The 20714-nt window shown below is 42.1% G+C and overlaps 1 protein-coding gene and 1 non-coding gene across 2 annotated transcripts; both read left to right on the top strand.

Annotated features, from left to right (window-relative positions):
- Positions 1 to 474: 474 nt before the first annotated feature.
- LOC129629854 (small vasohibin-binding protein-like) lies at positions 475 to 1558 on the top strand. The gene has a single exon (XM_055550017.1). It carries the CDS (start codon positions 527 to 529, stop codon positions 725 to 727), a length of 201 nt encoding a protein of 66 aa, XP_055405992.1. The 5' UTR covers positions 475 to 526; the 3' UTR covers positions 728 to 1558.
- Positions 1559 to 11912: 10354 nt separating this feature from the next.
- Positions 11913 to 11984, top strand: TRNAW-CCA (transfer RNA tryptophan (anticodon CCA)). The gene has a single exon. It is a non-coding gene; the product is annotated as a tRNA-Trp (tRNA).
- Positions 11985 to 20714: the final 8730 nt, after the last annotated feature.

Genomic DNA, 20714 nt, shown 5'->3' with positions numbered 1-20714 from the left:
CCCAGGGGGAGTAGGGGCAGAATGGAAAGCTGAAAGGGACAAAGTGCTCCTGACTCTCACTCAAAAGCTAAAGTCAACAGGGTGTTGACCCCTTGTGGTCTCCATCCCAGCATCAGAGCCCTGGCTAGGCCTCTTTCATGCTGGGTGACCTTGGGCAAGCATCCTATGTCATCTGAGAATCACCTCTACAGTGGAAGGTGGCAGCTGCATGCATTCAATGCCACTGAATTTTTCACTGTAAAATGGTTAATTTTATATTATGTAAATTTCACTCCAATCTTTTAAAAAACCCATGCACAAGGTACCAGTTCTGGAGATCATAAAAATTTAATTCCCCATGCAGATTATTTCTCCCCAACCTGTTGGCTGATCCTAAAAGTTTCAAGAGTTTCATTCATTTGTCCAACAAGTCATTTGAGCAAAATGAAAAGGTGAATTTATTTCTCCATCAAAAGAATTCTCTTGGCAGGCTCAGAAGCTAGGCCAGGAGGTTAGAGCTGACTAAGAAGTATACAGAAATCAAGTCATGGATCCACCTGCACGTAAAGAAAAGCCCAAAGTTAAAGAGCCTGTCAGCAGAATCGAGAAGGCCAAGAAGAAATCAGCCCAGCAGGAGCTGAAGCAGAGACAGAGAGCAGAGATCTATGCTCTCAACAGAGTCATGACAGAACTGGAGCAGCAGCAGTTTGATGAATTCTGTAAACAGATGCAGCCTCCCAGAGAGTGAACCAACCCTGCGTTCACACTAGATGGGACCCTAGAAGCTTTGTTTATGAATGTGTTACCAGTTTTAAGCTGAGATGGCCCATTTGGAGCCTTACACAGCTAGACAAGAAGAGATTTGTGTTATTCCTGAAACTGGATAAATCAGAACTTCCTGTATGTAACTTGCTTCACTAGTTCCTCCAATATGAATTGGCTCATTACTTGCTGAAGAGACTTCTATTCTTCCAAGATAATACATTCTTTTGGTTTTTAACTTTTTTATTGTTTGGAAAAAAATCAGTGTTTCTTCTGAAACTGTAAACGTTCTCCAAAAATACAAATAAAATACAAAAAAAAAAAAAGAAGAAGAAGAAGAAGAATTCTCTTTGCCGTCTAATGGCTGGTCCTGATCATCATACATTGAGAGCCTTCATTCATGGATTCATTCATTCAGGCGATCCATCATACGGCAGGTACCGGGGGTTACAAACTTGAATAGGATACAATCTTTGCAGTGAACACAAGAGTGTAGATATCTCTTTGAGGTATGGATTTCATGTCCTTAAAATGAATACCCAGAAATGGGATTGCTGAATCACATAGTATTCTATTTTTGATTTTTTGAATATCTTTCATATTGTTTTTCCATGATGGTTGCACCAATTTACATTCCTACCAACTCCACATCCTTGCCTGTTGTTGTTATCTCTTGTCTTTTTGATGATAGTCATTCTAAGGCGTATGAGATGTGGTTTTCATTTGCATTTTCCTGATGATTAGTGATCTTGAGCACCTTTTCATGTACCGATTGACTCCTCAAATATTGTTTGCATTTCTTCCATTTGGGGGGTATTAAATGATAACTGTGTGAAATGATGAATATGTTAATTAATTTGATTGTGGTAATCATTTATAATGTATCCACATATCAAATCATCACATTATACACCTTAAACATATACAGTTTTGTCAGTTACATCTCAACAAAGTGAGCAGGGAAGAAAATACTAGCCAAAAAAGAAAAAAAGACACAGATTCTGCCTTGGGGCCCTCCCAGTCCATCAAGGAAAGTTTACATCTGATATGCATGTGCTGTTCCCTATGCAAGGATGCCTTCTCCCCTGCTCTTCACCTGGCTAACTCTCAATTCTTTATCTCAGCTTAAATTTCTTCCAAGAATCTTCTTGACCTGCACCCTACCCCTAGCCTAAAAGCTCTCTGAGAACCCTGTTCTCAGTTCCTAGTCTTGCCCTTCCTGTCCTTGTCTCAATTTTCAATTGACTTTTAGTTGTATAACTATATATCTAGGGTTCCCTCTAGACTATGAGTTTGATGTGGTAGCCCCAGTATTTCCTGGACATTCCTGTGCCTAGGACTGGGGCTGAGATATAGTAAATGCTCAATAAATATTAGCTGGACAAATGAATGAATTAAAATAATGAACACAAAAATTTATAACATGATAGATGATGAGGCAAGCTTGGTAAGGTAAATCAGGCTTAATTTTGTTCCACTAAAGGATACATTTATTGACTATGCCAAAGCCTTTGACTGTGTGGATCACAATAAACTGTGGAAAATTCTGAAAGAGATGGGAATACCAGACCACCTGACCTGCCTCTTGAGAAATTTGTATGCAGGTCAGGAAGCAACAGTTAGAACTGGACATGGAACAACCAACTGGTTCCAAATAGGAAAAGGAGTACGTCAAGGCTGTATATTGTCACCCTGCTTATTTAACCTATATGCAGAGTACATCATGAGAAACGCGGGGCTGGAAGAAGCACGAGCTGGAATCAAGATTGCGGGGAGAAATATCAATAACCTCAGATATGCAGATGACACCACTCTTATGGCAGAAAGTAAAGAGGAACTTAAAAGCCTCTTGATGAAGGGGAAAGAGGAGAATGAAAAAGTTGGCTTAAAGCTCAACATTCAGAAAATGAAGATCATGGCATCTGGTCCCATCACTTCATGGGAAATAGATGGGGAAACCGTGGAAACAGTGTCAGACTTTATTGTGGGGGGCTCCAAAATCACTGCAGATGGTGACTGCAACCATGAAATTAAAAGACACTTACTCCTTGGAAGGAAAGTTATGACCAACCTAGATAGCATATTCAAAAGCAGAGACATTACTTTGCCAACAAAGGTCTGTCTAGTCAAGGCTATGGTTTTTCCTGTGGTCATGTATGGATGTGAGAGTTGGACTGTGAAGAAAGCTGAGCGCCAAAGAATTGATGCTTTTGAACTGTGGTGTTGGAGAAGACTCTTGAGAGTCCCTTGGACTGCAAGGAGATCCAACCAGTACATCCTAAAGGAGATCAGCCCTGGGTATTCTTTGGAAGGAATGATGCTAAAGCTGAAACTCCAGTACTTGGGCCACCTCATGTGAAGAGTTGACTCATTGGAAAAGACTCTGATGCTAGGAGGGATTGGGGGCAGGAGGAGAAGTGGACGACAGAGGATGAGATGGCTGATGGCATCACTGACTTGATGGACCTGAGTTTGAGTGAACTCCGGGAGTTGGTGATGGACAGGGAGGCCTGGTGTGCTGCAATTCATGGGGTCGCAAAGAGTCAGACACAATTGAGCAACTGAACTGAACTGAACTGAAAGGATACAGAGGGGACAAAAGAAATCATCGATTAAGCAGGAATAGAAGGAACATACCTCAACATAATAAAAGCTATATATGACAAACCCACAGCAAACATTATCCTCAATGGTGAAAAATTGAAAGCATTTCCTCTAAAGTCAGGAACAAGACAAGGGTGCCCACTTTCACCATTACTATTCAACATAGTTTTGGAAGTTTTGGCCACAGCAATCAGAACAGAAAAAGAAATAAAAGGAATCCAAATTGGAAAAGAAGAAGTAAAGCTCTCCCTGTTTGCAGATGACATGATCCTCTACATAGAAAACCCTAAAGACTCCACCAGAAAATTACTAGAACTAATCAATGACTATAGCAAAGTTGCAGGATATAAAATCAACACACAGAAATCCCTTGCATTCCTATACACTAATAATGAGAAAACAGAAAGAGAAATTAAGGAAACAATTCCATTCACCATTGCAACGGAAAGAATAAAATACTTAGGAATATATCTACCTAAAGAATCTAAAGACCTATATATAGAAAACTATAAAAAACTGGTGAAAGAAATCAAAGAGGACATTAACAGATGGAGAAATATACCATGTTCATGGATTGGAAGAATCAATATAGTGAAAATGAGTATACTACCCAAAGCAATCTATAGATTCAATGCAATCCCTATCAAGCTACCAACAGCATTCTTCACAGAGCTAGAACAAATAATTACACAATTTGTATGGAAAGACAAAAAACCTCGAATAGCCAAAGCGATCTTGAGAAAGAAGAATGGAACTGGAGGAATCAACCTACCTGACTTCAGGCTCTACTACAAAGCCACAGTTATCAAGACAGTATGGTACTGGCACAAAGACAGAAATATAGATCAATGGAACAAAATAGAAAGCCCAGAGATAAATCCACGCACATATGGACACCTTATCTTTGACAAAGGAGGCAAGAATATACAATGGATTAAAGACAATCTCTTCAACAAGTGGTGCTGGGAACTCTGGTCAACCACTTGTAAAAGAATGAAACTAGAACACTTTCTAACACCATACACAAAAATAAACTCAAAATGGATTAAAGATCTAAACGTAAGACCAGAAACTATAAAACTCCTAGAGGAGAACATAGGCAAAACACTCTCTGACATACATCACAGCAGGATCCTCTATGACCCACCTCCCAGAATATTGGAAATAAAAGCAAAAATAAACAAATGGGACCTAATTAACCTTAAAAGCTTCTGCACATCAAAGGAAACTATTAGCAAGGTGAAAAGACAGCCTTCAGAATGGGAGAAGATAATAGCAAATGAAGCAACTGACAAACAACTAATCTCGAGAATATACAAGCAACTCCTACAGCTCAACTCCAGAAAATAAATGACCCAATCAAAAAATGGGGCAAAGAACTAAATAGACATTTCTCCAAAGAAGACATCCAGATGGCTAACAAACACATGAAAAGATGCTCAACATCACTCATTATCAGAGAAATGCAAATCAAAACCACTATGAGATACCATTTCACACCAGTCAGAATGGCTGCGATCCAAAAGTCTACAAGTAATAAATGCTGGAGAGGGTGTGGAGAAAAGGGAACCCTCTTACACTGTTGGTGGGAATGCAAACTAGTACAGCCACTATGGAGAACAGTGTGGAGATTCCTTAAAAAACTGGAAATAGACCTGCCTTATGATCCAGCAATCCCACTGCTGGGCATACACACTGAGGAAACCAGAAGGGAAAGAGACATGTGTACCCCAATGTTCATCGCAGCACTGTTTATAATAGCCAGGACATGGAAGCAACCTAGATGTCCATCAGCAGATGAATGGATAAGAAAGCTGTAGTACATATACACAATGGAGTATTATTCAGCCATTAAAAAGAATACATTTGAATCAGTTCTAATGAGGTGGATGAAACTGGAGCCTATTATACAGAGTGAAGTAAGCCAGAAAGAAAAACACCAATACAGTATACTAACGCATATATATGGAATTTAGAAAGATGGTAACAATAACCCTGTGTACGAGACAGCAAAAGAGACACTGATGTATAGAACAGTCTTATGGACTCTGTGGGAGAGGGAGAGGGTGGGAAGATTTGGGAGAATGGCATTGAAACATGTAAAATATCATGTATGAAATGAGTTGCCAGTCCAGGTTCGATGCACGATACTGGATGCTTGGGGCTGGTGCACTGGGACGACCCAGAGGGATGGAATGGGAAGGGAGGAGGGAGGAGGGTTCAGGATGGGGAACACATGTATACCTGTGGCGGATTATGTAAAATTTAAAAATAAAATAAAATTTAAAATCTTCAAAAAAAAAAAAAAGAAAAGAAATCATCGATTAGAGGGGATATTTACACTGAGTGTTCAGGGAAGAGTTCCTACGGTGCCACAGCTGGGGAACGATTTTGAGATGTGAGAGAACACAGTGTGCATATTCAGGGAACGGTAAGTGCTTGTGGTCTACTTATCTGGCCAGAGAGAAGGCCAGAGAGATGGGCAGGAACTGAACCACAAGGGACCTTGTGTGGCATACTAAGCATCCTGGAATTTATAATTTATCCCATAGAACACTGGGGAACCAGAGAAGCAGGTGTTTTTGACCTTGGACCCCTCAGAGGTGGGTTTTTAACATCTATGGACTTGCTAAAATTGTACACACAATTGTGATCAGATTAATGTTTTCTTGGAGAGAGGGCCCATAGCGTTCATCAGATTCTCAGCAAGATCAGTGACTCAAAAAAAAAACAACAGCTACCATCTTCTCTGACCGCCTTAACTAAAACAGCCCCACTCCTGCCCCAGTTCGAGAATTTCACAGTACTCATAACAAAATATAAATATCTTGCTTATTTCCTTGCTTACTTTTTTTTTTTTTTTTTTGGCTCTCTTCCCCTCTGTGAGAGCAGAGACCATATTTCTTACTCAGGGTTTATCTCCTGTGCCTAGCACACATGGCCTGGAATTTACAGAACACAGTAAATATCTGTTGAATACATAAATCTTACTATAGATGTGTTTTAAAGCAGAGACATTACTTTGTCAACAAAGGTCTGTCTAGTCAAGGCTATGGTTTTTCCTGTGGTCATGTATGGATGTGAGAGTTGGACTGTGAAAAAGGCTGAGCACTGAAGAATTGATGCTTTTGAAATGTGGTGTTGGAGAAGACTCTTGAGAGTCCCTTGGACTGCAAGGAGATCCAACCAGTCCATTCTGAAGGAGATCAGCCCTGGGATTTCTTTGGAAGGAATGATGCTAAAGCTGAAACTCCAGTACTTTGGCCACCTCATGCAAAGAGTTGACTCATTGGAAAAGACTCTGATGCTGGGAGGGATTGGGGGCAGGAGGAGAAGGGGATGACAGAGGATGAGATGGCTAGATGGCATCACTGACTCAATGGACGTGAGTCTCAGTGAACTCCGGGAGTTGGTGATGGACAGGGAGGCCTGCGTGCTGTGATTCATGGGGTCGCAAAGAGTCGGACACGACTGAGCAACTGAACTGAACTGAACTGACACAGAACATAAAAGCTACCATCTTAACCATTTTTAAGTTCAGTTGTATTAAATACTTTCACGGTGTTGTGCTACCATCACCACTATCCCCCACAGAACTCCTTTCATCTTGAAAACTAAAGCTCTGTACCTATTATACACTAACTGCCCACCCCCCTACCCCCACCCAGCCCCTGGCAACCAGCATTCTACTTTCCATCTCTAAGACCTTGACTACTCTAGGTATCTCATATAAGTGGGATCATATAGTATTGGGCCTTCTGCGACTAGCTTATTTCACTTAGCCTCCAGGTTGCAGCATGTGTCAGAATTTCCTTCCTTTCTAAAGCTGAATAATTCAATTGTTTAAATATAGTACATTTTGCTTATCCACTTATTAATGGACATTTGGGTTGCTTTCACCTTTTAGCCATTGTGACTAATGCTGCTATGGACATGAATGTGTAGATATTTTTAGATCCTTTTTGAAATAAGAGTAATCACTTATTACTCTTGGATGGATGGTGGATGGATGAAGAGTGGATGGGTAGGTGGATTAATGAGTGATAGGGGGACTGATAGATAAGCTAAAGAGCCCTAAATGGAGTTAGATCTGTTTCCTGTCCTGGCTGTCACACTTTCTGCCTGCATGATACACCTGACATCAGAGATACTGTGAAGTAACAGTGACCCCATTGTAACAGTGGCAGTACACGCATGTGTCCTGTCTGACTGCAGTCACTTAAGTCCTGTCTGACTCTTTGCAGCCCCGTGGACTGTAGCCTGACAGGCTTGTCTGTCCATGGCATTTTCCCAGCAAAAATATTGGAGTGGGTTGCCATGCCCTCCTCCAGGGGATCTTTCCAACCCAGGAATTGAACCCGTGTCTCCTGCGTCTCCTGCATTGCTGAGCCACCAGGGAAGCCCAGCAATAGCAGTAGTATTGAGTTAAAGGGAATTTCGAAATACTTATAAGGATGAGTAACTCTCTGTGCTATTTCATTATCACAGTTGACATATAAAAAGATTATGTATGAAACCTGAAGGTATTTCTGACTAAGAAGAATGGGATTTCCCAGAGTGATAATCCTGGGAAGGAAGACAGTATCCGAGGTGGGTAAAAATCATACTCAGTATCAAATATTGAACAAACCATAACATCAGTCAAAACAAAAAACAAAGTCACTGAAAATTCAGCACCTTGAGCTACAGATGATGCTGGCAGTGAATGGATCTAAGTGTCAAAGTAGTATGTGAAAATGAGGAGTGTAGAGAGGACATTTTTGAGGATACTGAGCTCTGCTCTAGTCCACAGAATTTGTTTATTCATAGTCTCACCAGCCACAGCAATTGTAAGAGCCAATCCTAACTGAAAAATGAACAAAAAATACAAATAATTCATATAAAATAAAATACAAATGGCACATAAACATACTAAAAGATAACCAGTCTCTCACTAATAAAGTACATGGAAATCAAGACTACAGTAAGTACTATTTTTTACTTATCATACTGGAAAAAATCACAAATTGATAATACACTGTGTCATGAGAGAAAATGTTTACTCTCACACATTACAGGCGAAAGTACAAATAGATGCCAATTTTAACAGAGTAATTTGAGAATGTCTATCAAAATTATATCAAGAGAATGAGAAGACAAGCCACAGACTGGGAAAGAATATTTGTAAAAGACACATCAGATAAAGGACTATTAACCTATACAAAGAGCTCAAAACAATAAGAAAATGAAGAACTTTATTTGAAAATGGGCAAAAGATCTCAATAGACATCTGTTCAAATATTCAGATATCTTCTGACATGCAAATAAGCATGAAGGATGCTCAATGTCACATGTCATTAGAGAGTTGCAAATTACAACAACGAGATGCCACTACACACCCATAGATACGGCCAAAATCCAAAACTCTGATGACACCAAATGCTGACAATGTGGAACAACAAAAGCTCTCATTCATTGCTGATGAGAATGTAAAATGGTGTCGCCACTTTGGAAGGCAGTTTGGCAGTTTCTTGCAAAACCAAACAGTCCTACCATACAATCCAGCAATAGTGCTCCCAGATATTTACTCAATTGAGCTGAAACACTTCTGCATAAAAACTGTTTTATGCAGATGTTTACAGCATAACTGCCAACACTTGGCAAAAACCAAGATGTACTTTAGTAAGTGAATGGACAAACTGGCCTACAGCCAAACAATGGAATATCATTCAGTGATAAAATAAATATTCTATCAACCAAGAAAAGAAGAGGAATGTTAAATGTGTACTAATGAGTGAAAGAAGTCAGTCTGAGGACTTTCCTGGTGACACAGAGGATAGGAATCCACCTGACAATGCAGGTGACATGGGTTCAATCCCTGGTCTGGGAAGATCCCACATGCCTCGGAGCAACTAAGCCCATGTGCCACAAGCCCTGAGTTCACACTCTAGAGCCCATGAGCCACAACTACTAGGCCCATGTACTACAACTACTGAAGCCGCTCACCTAGAGCCTGTGCTCTGCAACAAGAGTAGCGCCACAATGAGAAGCTTGCAAACCCCAGCGAAGAGTAGCCCTGGCTTGCCCAACTAAAGACAGCCCACAAGCAGCAACAAAGACCTAGTGAAAACAAAATAAATACGTAAATAAATAAAACTTATAAAAAGAAGTCAATCTGAAGAGGCCATATACTGTGTAATTCCACCTTTATGACATTCTGGAAAAAGCAAAACAATGAAAACAGTAAAAAGATCAGTGATTGTCCGAGGTTAGAGAGGAAAAGGAGATAAACAGAAGGACATAGATAATTTTCAAGGCAGTGAAATTATTATGTATGATAGTCTGGTTATAGATACATGTCATTGCTATATATTTGTCAAAACTCATAGAATGTGCAATGCCAAGAGTGAGCCCTAATGTGAACTATGGACAATAATGAGGTATCAACGTAGGTTCATTGATTCTAACAAACGTACCATTCTGGTGCAGCATGTTGACAGTGACAGAGGCTGTGCATGGAGGAGGAAGCTATATGGCAACTCTGTACTTTCAGCTCAATTTTGCTGTGAACCCAAAACTGCTCTTAAAATCTATTTAAAATTATACTGCACATACCCTTTGACCCAATCACTTTTTCCTAAGAATTTATGCTACAGATAGACTTACATGAGGGCAAATGATCTATGTTCAGAGTTATTTATTGCAGCACTATTTGCAATGGGTAAAGATTAGAAGCAACTTAAATCCCTATCCATAAAGTATTGGTTAAATATATTAGTTTATCTACTTAATGGAATAATAGTACACAGCCACTAAAAATAAAAAAGAAAGCTCTTGTATATTGATAGGTATTGATCTCAAAGCTAATTTTGTTAGGTTAAAAAAGCAAAGTATACAAAACAATGTATAGTATGCTAAAATTAGTGTAAAATATCAGGGGATAAGAGAAGCATATAGATACGTATTTGCTTAGATGTACAATTTTAAAATCTCTTGGAAACACAAGAAACTGGCAAAATTGATTGCCTTCAGGGAGAATATCTGGATGACTGGGAGACTTTATATATGCTTACATTGGAAACATGAGAATGTCAGATTAATTAGTTCAATAGACAGTAAGAAGGAGGGAGGGTACGAGAGAAAGAGGAAGAACACTACGCTAGGATCACTGAATATTCAAGTATTTGGGGACCTCAGAGATCTTCCAACTTGACTTCATAATATATTCACTGGCTCAAGAAATATATTTTGAGGGACTTCCCTGGGGGTCCAGTGTCTAAGACTCCACACTCCCAGTGCAGGGGGCCCGGGTTCAATCCTTGGTGAGGAAACTATTAACAGATCCCACATGCCACAACTAAGACCCGGCACAGCCAAACAAACAAATGTTTTTTAAAAACAAAGAAAGAAAAGAAATATATTTGGAGTGTCGTATATACGCCTGGCACTGCTCTGGGTGCTGAAGATAGCAAGATGCAAAGATGTAAGAGTACAGAAGCTAATAGGGAAAAGACCTTATAGTAAGAAACCGAGGCCTAGAGAAGGCACGACCTCGTCAAGGTCGCCCAGATTGTTGGTGGAAGAGCTGGGTCGGAAACCCAGGTCTGCAGGTTCCTGCTTGGTTTTATTTTCTACCCTGGGATTAAAGTACAGTGAAGCAAATGGACTTGATTACCCAGGCAATGCTTATAAGTGTAAAAATAAGTGAGCCACAAAACTGGCTTCCCAGAAAGAGTTTTCTTCTTCTACACATGCTTTCTAGTGGTCATAGTCACCGCCAACTCATGAAAGATCTCCCAGTACGATCTTCAGCCTTCATTCACATGAACAGTATTTGTTGTTGTTTACTCACTCAGTCGTGTCTGACTCTTTTGTGACCCCATGGACTGTAGCCTGCCAAACTCCTCTGTCTTTGGGATTTCCCAGGCAAGAATACTGGAGTGAGTTGCCATTTCCTATGAGTCATTATAAATAAATACTAACACACACACACACCTTTCCAAATGATGATTCGTTTGTCCTTGTTGAGACACCAAAAATGCTAAGACAAAGTAATAAAACATAGACTAAGAAAGATCTTCTGTCTGACCAAGACGAAAGACCTAACCCACAGTCAAGTATAACTGATCCTTGGGATTTTTTTAAGGGTCTTCACCAAACTCTTCAATACATTTTTTCCAAGTTTGGAAAATCCTACCAGGAGGCAAGAAAAGAAGAGCATCACTCTCATTACATTGAATAACAAAGAGGTAATCATTAGTGGCCTGGGGTTTAGCCTAATGTTTTAGGCTAACTTAAAGTATTATATATATGTAAACATATAGCTGATTGACTTTGTTGTACAGCAGAAACTAACACAACATTGTAAAACAACTATACTCCAATTAAAAAAGTATTATAGAACAGGTATAAAAATGAAATCACATATACACAAACACATATGAACATCCCCATAAATATAAACCCACATAGACATACACAAAAATATCAACTCCAAAGCACAGAATAAAATTCTTAGTTGAAGAACCATCAATTCTAAATTGGCTACCTTTAAAAAAAGAACTTCTTAGGTTCTTTAAGTTCAGGCTTCCCTGGTGGCTCAGTTGGTAAAGAATCTGCCTCCAATGCAGGAGACCTGGGTTCAATCCCCAGGTCGGGAAGATTCCCTGGAGAAGGGAATGGCAACCCACTCCCGTATCCTTGCCTGGAGAATTCCGTGGACAGAAGAACCTGGTAGACTACAATCCATGCGGTTTCGAAGAGTTGGACACAACTGAGCAACTTTCATTCACTCAAAGAAAGAATCACTGTGATGTTACAAAATGCAAAATCCTGAAATCTCTGTCTTCCAAGTGATTCTATGATTGAAGGAGGACCTCCTGGTTGACCTTCCAGCTTTAATTTGGCTCTGACAGGTAGGTCGAATAAGGAATTGACCTTTGCTGAGACTGTAATTGCTGATGGGTGAGAGCAGATGGTTCAGGGTTGTGTTTGAAAAAAGTGGAGAAGGAAACTGAGATTTTTTTAATTACAGACTTAGGACATGGATCCAACCATAAGGCCTTATTTTTAATGGAGGGCGGCCACAAAGCCCATTTGCTCTTCTAGCCAGCCAGCAATCATCACAAATATTAGTTTAATCTCTTGTTTCCATTCATCCTGAGTCAATACCCACTTGTTTCCCATTTCCACTCCTTGTGAGAGCTTCATCTGATATTCTCCAAAGTCAAGTCAAAGTCATTGTTTCATGTGAAAGAACTGTGAGCTTTTGGGGGCAAAGGCCTCTTCAAATCACCACTGTCATTAACACTGTGATTACATTCACATAGCCCTGATATGGAGGGCTGCTTGTACCTTCTTGGGCACCAGAAGTTGCTGGTGAGTGGCCTTGAGGACCAGTTCTTTTAATACCTGAATCAGACATGTGTCAGGCTTTCAATTTCCACAATCTCTAAGATATAAAGACTCTTCAGGCTGAAAGAGGTTTAAGAGCACTTAATCCACCCTGTCACTTCCGAGGTGGCATAGTGGTAAAGAATCCACCTGCCAATGGAGGAGACACAGGAGACGCAGGTTCAATCCCTGAGTTGGGAAGATCCACTGGAGTAGGAAATGGCAACCCACTCCAGTATTCTTGCCTAGAAAACCCCATGGATAGAGGAACCTGGTGGGCTACAGTCCACGGGGTCACAAAGAGTTGGACACTGCTGGGCTACTGAATATGCACATATGCCCATTTTATAGTGGAAATTGAGATCCAAAGAGGAAGGGTGATTTGTCCAAGGTCATTGCCTGATCTCTGAGCTCCCAATCCAATGTTCTGACTTATTCTCAGATCAAAAACATTGTTCAAACAAACTCTTACAATTTCTTATGAAGTTAAACCTACATGTAGCCTATGACACTGCAATTCCACTTGTAAGTATTTACTCAAGAGAAATTAAAACATGTGGCATGGTCTAAATGTGCCCCCTAAAATTCACATGTTGAGTCCTAACCCCAAAAGGTAATGGTATTAGGAGGCAGGGTCTTCGGGAGATGATTAGGCCATGAAGGTGAAGCACTCTTGAATGGGATTAGTGCCCTTATAAAAGAAGTCTCAGAGAGATGCTTAGCTCCTTCCTCCAGGTGAGGACACAGTGAGAAGGCCCCAGCTCGGAACCAAGAAGAGGGCCTTTACCAAAACTCAACCCTGCTGGCACCTTGATCTTGAACTTGCCAGATTCTGGAACTGAGAAATAAATTTCTATTGTTTACAAGCTACCTAGTCTGTCGTATTTTGTTATAGCTCTCCAGAACAGACAAAGACAACATATATCCACAAAAGGACTTCAACAAGTGCTTACAATAGTTTTATCTATAGCAAGAAATTAGATGCAACCCAAATGTCCACTAACAGCTAAATAAATAAACAGACATTGGTATATTCATTCAGTGTAATACTACTCATCAATAAAAAAGGAACAAACTGCACAGTGCAACATGGAGGAATCTCACAGACACTGAACTAGGAAAAGAGGGCAAACATGAAAGAATACAAACTGTATTATTTCCTTTATACATAGTTCTTGAAGAGGCAAAATTAACTATAAGCCTACAGTTTTCTGGAACCAGAGAGGGGTGATTAACTAACTGCAGAAGGGCATGAGAAAATTTTCTGGAGCACTGGCAATGTTATATTTACTCACCAAGATGGTGTTACATGGATGTAAACACTTTTCAAGACTCACCAAACTAATAAACCTACTGAAAGAGACAAAAAAACCTGTACTCTGAAAACTGTAAGAAATCAAAGACACAAACAGATAAGAAGATATACCATGCTTGTGGATTGGAAGAATCAATATTGTCAAAAATGTTTATACTACCCGAGGCAATCTACAGATTCAATGCAATTCCTATCCAATTGCCAATGGCATTTTTTCACAGAACTAGAACAAAATATCTTACAATTTATATGGAGACACAAAAGACCCCAAGTAGCCAAAACAGTCTTGAGGAAGAAAAATGGAGCTGGAGGAAGCAGGCTCCCTGACTTCAAATTACTCTACAGAGCTATCATCATCAAAACAGTGTGGTAATGGCACAAAACCAGAAATATATATCAATATTTAGATCAATATAGATCAATATTTAGACCCTAAATAGAAATATAGATCAATTAAAATATAGAACAGGATGGAAAGTCCAGAAATAAATCCATGCACCTATGGTCAGTTAATCTATGACAAAGGAGGAAAGATTACAGAACAGCAGAAAGGCAGTCTCTTCAACAAATGGCACTGGGAAAACTGGACAGCTAAAAAAAAAAAAAAAAAAAAAAAAAAGACGTTAGATCACTTTTTAACACCATACATAAAAATAAGCTCAAAATGGATTAAAGACCTGAATAGAAGGCTGGAAATCATAGAATTCCTAGAGGAACACTCTGACATAAATCATAGCAATATTTTTTTTCAGATCTGTCTCCTAAGCAAAGGAAATGAAACTTTGAGAAAAAAGGAGAAAATAAACAAATAGGACCTAATTAAACCTAAAAGCTTTTGCACTGCAAAGGAAATCTACTGAAAGGGAGAAAATAGTTGCAAATGATATGACTAATAAAGGGTTCAAATTGCCAACATCCACACAACAGAGTCGGACACGACTGAAGCGACTTAGCAGCAGCAGCAGCAGCCGGATCATGGAAAAAGCAAAAGAGTTCCAGAAAAATATCTATTTCTGCTTTATTGACTATGCCAAAGCCTTTGACTGTGTGGGTCACAATAAACTGTGGAAAATTCTGAAAGAGATGAGAATACCAGACCACCTGACCTGCCTCTTGAGAAACCTGTATGAAGGTCAGGAAGCAACAGTTAGAACTGGACATGGAACAACAGACTGGCTCCAAATAGGAAAAGGAGTACGTCAAGGCTGTATATTGTCACCCTGTTTATTTAACTTCTATGCAGAGTACATCATGAGAAACACTGGGCTGGAAGAAGCACAAGCTGGAATCAAGATTGCCAAGAGAAATATCAACCTCAGATATGCAGATGACACCACCCTTATGGCAGAAAGTGAAGAGAAACTAAAAAGCCTCTGAATGAAAGTGAAAGAGGAGAGTGAAAAAGTTGGCTTAAAGCTCAACATTCAGAAAATGAAGATCATGGCATCTGGTCCCATCACTTCATGGGAAATAGATGGGGAAATAGTGGAAACAGTGTCAGATTTTATTTTTTGTGGGCTCCAAAATCACTGAAGATGGTGACTTCAGCCATGAAATTAAAAGACGCTTACTCCTTGGAAGCAAAGTTATGACCAACCTAGATAGCATATTAAAAAGTAGAGACATTACTTTGCCAACAAAGGTCTGTCTAGTCAAGGCTATGGTTTTTCCAGTGGTCATGTATGGATATGAGAGTTGGATGGTGAAGAAAGCTGAGCACCTAAGAATTGATGTTTTTGCACTGTGGTGTTGCGGAAGACTCTTGAGAGTCCCTTGGAGTGCAAGGAGATCCAACCAGTCCATCCTAAAGGAGATCAGTCCTGGGTGTTCATTGGAAGGACTGATTCTAAAGCCAAAACTCCAATATGTTGGCCACCTCATGCAAAGAGTTGACTCACTGGAAAAGACCCTGATGCTGGGAGAGGTTGGGGCAGGAGGAGAAGGGGACGACAGAGGATGAGATGACTAGATGGCATCACCGACTCGATGGACATGAGTTTGAGTGAACTCCGGGAGTTGGTGATGGACAGGGTGGCCTGGCATGCTGCGATTCATGGGGTCTCGAAGAGTTGGACATGACTGAGCAACTGAACTGAACTGAATAAAGGGTTAATATCCAAAATATGTAAACAGCTCATACAGCTCAACATCAATAAAAACAAACATCCCAATTTAAAAATGGCCAGAAGACCTGAATAAACATTTTCTTCAGTCCATGGGCTCCCTTCATCCCCTCTGGCATCTTGCTACTGACCCCCTCTTCTCATATTTCCAGTTGAGCCAGACTTAGGTTCTGACTGGGTCTCAAAGTCTTGATAGCCTGTGGGTAAAGGGACAGACAGGAGATTCCCAGAAGCTCTGCTCAGCTCAGGACCCTTGGCTCTTTCTCTGTGACCTTTAGCAGGGCCCATATCTTGAGCCTTATCACATAATGAGTTTGGTACATTCATAGGCCAGTAAATCAGAAGGTACTCCTCTCGCAGAAGGTACATAATTTAGGTGATAACCTCAGTCATACCAACATGCTGCTGCTTAGTCGCTTCAGGCCTGTCCAACTCTGTGTGACCCTATGGATTGCAGTCTGCCACACTCCTCCATCCATGGGATTCTCTAGGCAAGAGTCAGAGAAGGCAATGGCAACCCACTCCAGCACTCTTGCCTGGAAAATCCCATGGGCAGAGGAAGCTGGTAGGCTGCAGTCCATGGGGTTGCTAAGAGTTGGACATGACTAAGCAACTTCACTTTCACTTTTCACTTTCATGCATTGGAGAAGGACATGGCAACCCACTCCAGTGTTCTTGCCTGGAGAATCCCAGGGACGGGGGAGCCTGGTGGGCAGCCGTCTATGGGGTCACACAGAGTCGGACACGACTGAAGCAACTTAGTAGTAGTAGTAGTAGGCAAGAGTACTAGAGTGGGTTGCCATGCCTTCCTCCAGGGGATCTTCCCAACCTAGGGATCAAACCCAGGTCTCCTGCATTGCAGGCAGATTCTTTACCACTGAGCCACCAGGGAAGCCTCATGCCAACATAACACCACTGCAAAAATGTTTAAGGGAGCAGTTTCTAATTCTGTTGACCATGTAAAGTCTCTCAGTTGTGCCCGACTCTTTGTGACCCCATGGATAGTAGCCTGCACCAAGCTCCTCCGTCCATGGCATTTTCAAGGCAAGAAGTACTGGAGTGGGTTGCCATTTCCTTCTCCAGGGAATTGTCCCAACCCAGGGATCAAACCCAGGTCTCTCACATTGTGGACAGACACTTTACCATCTGAGCCACCAGGGAAGTTCCCTCATGGCTCAGACAGTAAAGCATCTGTCTACAATGCTGGAGACCCAGGTTCCATCCCTGGGTTGGGAAGATTCCCTGGAGAAGGAAATGGCAATCCTCTCCAAGACTATTGCCTGGAAAATCCCTTGGACAGAGGAGCCTGGTAGGCTACAGCCCACGGGGTCGCAAATAGTCGGACATGACTGAGAGACTTCACTTTCTTTTCTTTCTTTCTTTTCTTTCTAATTCTGTTATCACAGCTCCCTGATTACACATGTGTCAAAGGCATCAACGGCTTCAACACCTAGGAGCCCAGAGCCAAAGTCTTGCCAAAGCCAGCTCACCACCCAGAGGAAGACAACTGGTCTACATTTCCAAATCTGCTCACCTAGATTGCAACTTGCTCAGCTTCTTTCAAAGATCTGGAAATTCCATGGCTTGACTATGAACCCTGGAAAGTTCACTAGAGATGGCATGACTCATCCTCCATCTTTAACAAATGGGACACCAAGGCTTAGTGAGGCCATGTGGCTCAGCCAGAACTCAGGCCTGCTGCTGACTTAACGCTTGCCCCATTTCACCCCTCAGGTTTCTGGGCCCATGGAGTCAGCCTTTTAATGCTTCTTCCAGTGCTTTCCTCACCCCTTCCCCCAGCAGCCTCCCAGACCATCATCTCTCCCCAAATTGTTGCTGCAGACTCTTGTGGTTTCCCTCCTCCAAGTTTCCGCTTCTACCAGTCCATCCTGGGTGACGTGTCAAGTCACACTTTGACCTGAAAATTGTCAAGGGCTCCCCCTTTCTGCCAAAGAAAACCCAAAAGCCTTGACCTGGTGTTCAAGGCCCATCACCATCTGACACCAACTTGCTAATAGCTTCTCATTCCCCTTGACCTCCCCTCCCCACAGACCTTGCTGCTGCTGCTGCTGCTGCTTAGTCGCTTCAGTCATGTCCGACTCTGTGCGACCCCAGAGACAGCAGCCCACCAGGCTCCCCCGTCCCTGGGATTCTCCAGGTAAGAACACTGGAGTGGGTTGCCATTTCCTTCTCCAATGCAGGAAAGTGAAAAGCGAAAGTGAAGTCGCTCAGTCGTGTCCAACTCTTTGTGACCCCATGGACTTCAGCCTTCCAGGCTCCTCCACCCATGGGATTTTCCAGGCAAGAGTACTGGAGTGGGGTGCCATTGCCACAGACCCTAGGCCTAGCCTGAATCAGCTGGTTGCTGTTCCTAGTATCTCCCTTCTGCTTCTGCATTTGGTCATGCTACTTCTTCTACTGAGTTTGCAAGACTGGACTACCCACTGCTCACCTGTCACCTCCACCTGTCCAAACCACCTTCCTATAAGGCTTGACTCAAATGCCCTCTCACCCCAAGAAGCTTCCCCATACTCCATTCCCAATGTACATGATTGCTCCCACCTCAAGACCCTTGGGCTCAAGACCTTGGGCTTCCCTGGTGGCTCAGACGGTAAAGCGTCTGTCTACAATGCGGGAGACCTGGGTTCCATCCCTGGATCAGGAAGATCTGCTGGAGAAGGAAATGGCAATCCACTCCAGCACTATTGCCTGGAAATCCCATGGACAGAAGAGCCTGGTAGGCTACAGTCCATGGGGTCGCAAAGAGTCGGACACAACTGAGCGACTTCACTTTCCTTTCAAGATCCTTAGGCTCAAGACCTTGGGGTTCCCAGGTAGCACTAAAAAACAAACAAACAAACAAACAAACAAAAAAAACCTGCCTGTGAATGCAGGAGACATAAAGAGACACAGGTTCAATCCCAGGGTCAGGAAGATCCCCTGGAGGAGGGCTTGGTAACCCACTCCAGTATTCTTGCCTAGAGAATCCCTTGGACAGAGGAGCCTGGCAGGCTACAGTCCATAGGGTCGAACAGAATCGGACGGGACTGAAGTGACTTAGCACCACACACAAGACCCTATGATGGATAAACCTTAAGCCTTAGGTATTTATGTACCTGTTTTCTCTCCTAATAGGATACAAACTTTCTCAAAAACAGAGTAAATATTGATTTGTCTGTATGTTTCCCACAGGCCCAGCATGGTATCTTTTATTCATTGATTAATTCTTTCATTAATAATTTACTGAATGGAATTTTGGAGTCCAAGAGACCTGAGCCTGAGTCCATAGCTCTATTTATCTACTACTAGATAGATCATTGGAGAAGGAAATGGCAACTCACTCCGTGTTCTTGCCTGGAGAATCCCAGGGACGGGGGAGCCTGGTAGGCTGCCGTCTATGGGGTCGCACAGAGTCGGACACGACTGAAGCAACTTAGCAGCAGCAGATAGATCCTGCTAGTAGTATGATCTTAAGCAAAGCACTTAGCCATTCTGAGTCTCAGGTTTTCTCCTCTGTGAAATGAGGATAAGACCTAAGTCACAGTGTTACTGTAATGATTAATGAGGTGACATATAGGATATGCTTAGCACAATGCCTTACACATATTAATAGTAATTATTCAATTAATAAGGCAATACTAATAATAAAAATAAACATAGCTCCTGCTATGTGCCTAGAATTGCGGAGAATGCTAGGTATACAGAGGTAAATAAAACAAGGCCCATGCCTTTGAAGACTTAGAGACCAGTGGGAAAGCAGACAAGAAGGGACATCTAGGCTCCACATCGTACAGGATGAGAAGAGCTATGACAGACACCCATAGGGTGCTCTAGAACTTCTGGAAGGGGCCCTGAATCACGGCTGTGCCCCAGGAGACAGGGGCTCAGGGAAAGCTCCCAGAAGAGTGATGTCAGCAGTTTTGGAAAAACTAGTGATAATGATCAGGGGAAAGAGGCAAAATAAGCAAGTGGGGCACAAGGCACAGCACGAGACAAAGGAGCACAGCGCGAGTCAGAGCACCACTGTACCCTGCACACAGCCGGTGCTCAGCAAGTATCTGCCTAATAAGAGGCAGCCTGGGGTGCGGGGCGGAGCCACGGATGATCTGCCACAGGCATGGCGGGTGACCCTGGGTAAGCCCCGTCCCTGTCTTGAGCTCACTGCCCTCTGGTGACCCGCTCCCTGATGCTGAGGTCTGGGAAGGACACTGAGCCTCTGCTTGGTGTTCCCTCACTCCTCCAGCTGAGTCAGGTTAGGGCATGTTTCCACCTGCTCCATTCAGGAGTCTGGCCTAGGAGGTTGGCACCACCCTCTTTAGGCCACACCTGTGTCTGAAGCAAGAAACACTAATCACCTTACGAGCATTGTCACACCCTCTTTCTGGGAAACTCCTTTTCACAGCTGGGGTGGGGAACCCAGAGACTCCAGAGAGCTACCTGGCATCAGGTTCTATCCACAAGACACCTGTTGCAGACTAGGGGCAGTCACAGAATTCAAGGCAAAAATAAGCATCCTCAGTGAGTGTAATTTTCGTTTATCTGGTAAGAAACAAATAAAC

Source organism: Bubalus kerabau, chromosome 16 (genome assembly GCF_029407905.1).
Source record: "Bubalus kerabau isolate K-KA32 ecotype Philippines breed swamp buffalo chromosome 16, PCC_UOA_SB_1v2, whole genome shotgun sequence".
Classification (NCBI taxonomy): domain Eukaryota; kingdom Metazoa; phylum Chordata; class Mammalia; order Artiodactyla; family Bovidae; genus Bubalus; species Bubalus kerabau.
Note: the sequence above shows the minus strand (reverse complement) of the source record. Positions and strands in the feature narration are given on the sequence as shown.

Bases quoted from the DNA above. Each gene is read 5' to 3' on its own strand.
- LOC129629854 (XM_055550017.1), top strand. From the start codon at position 527: ATGGATCCACCTGCACGTAAAGAAAAGCCCAAAGTTAAAGAGCCTGTC.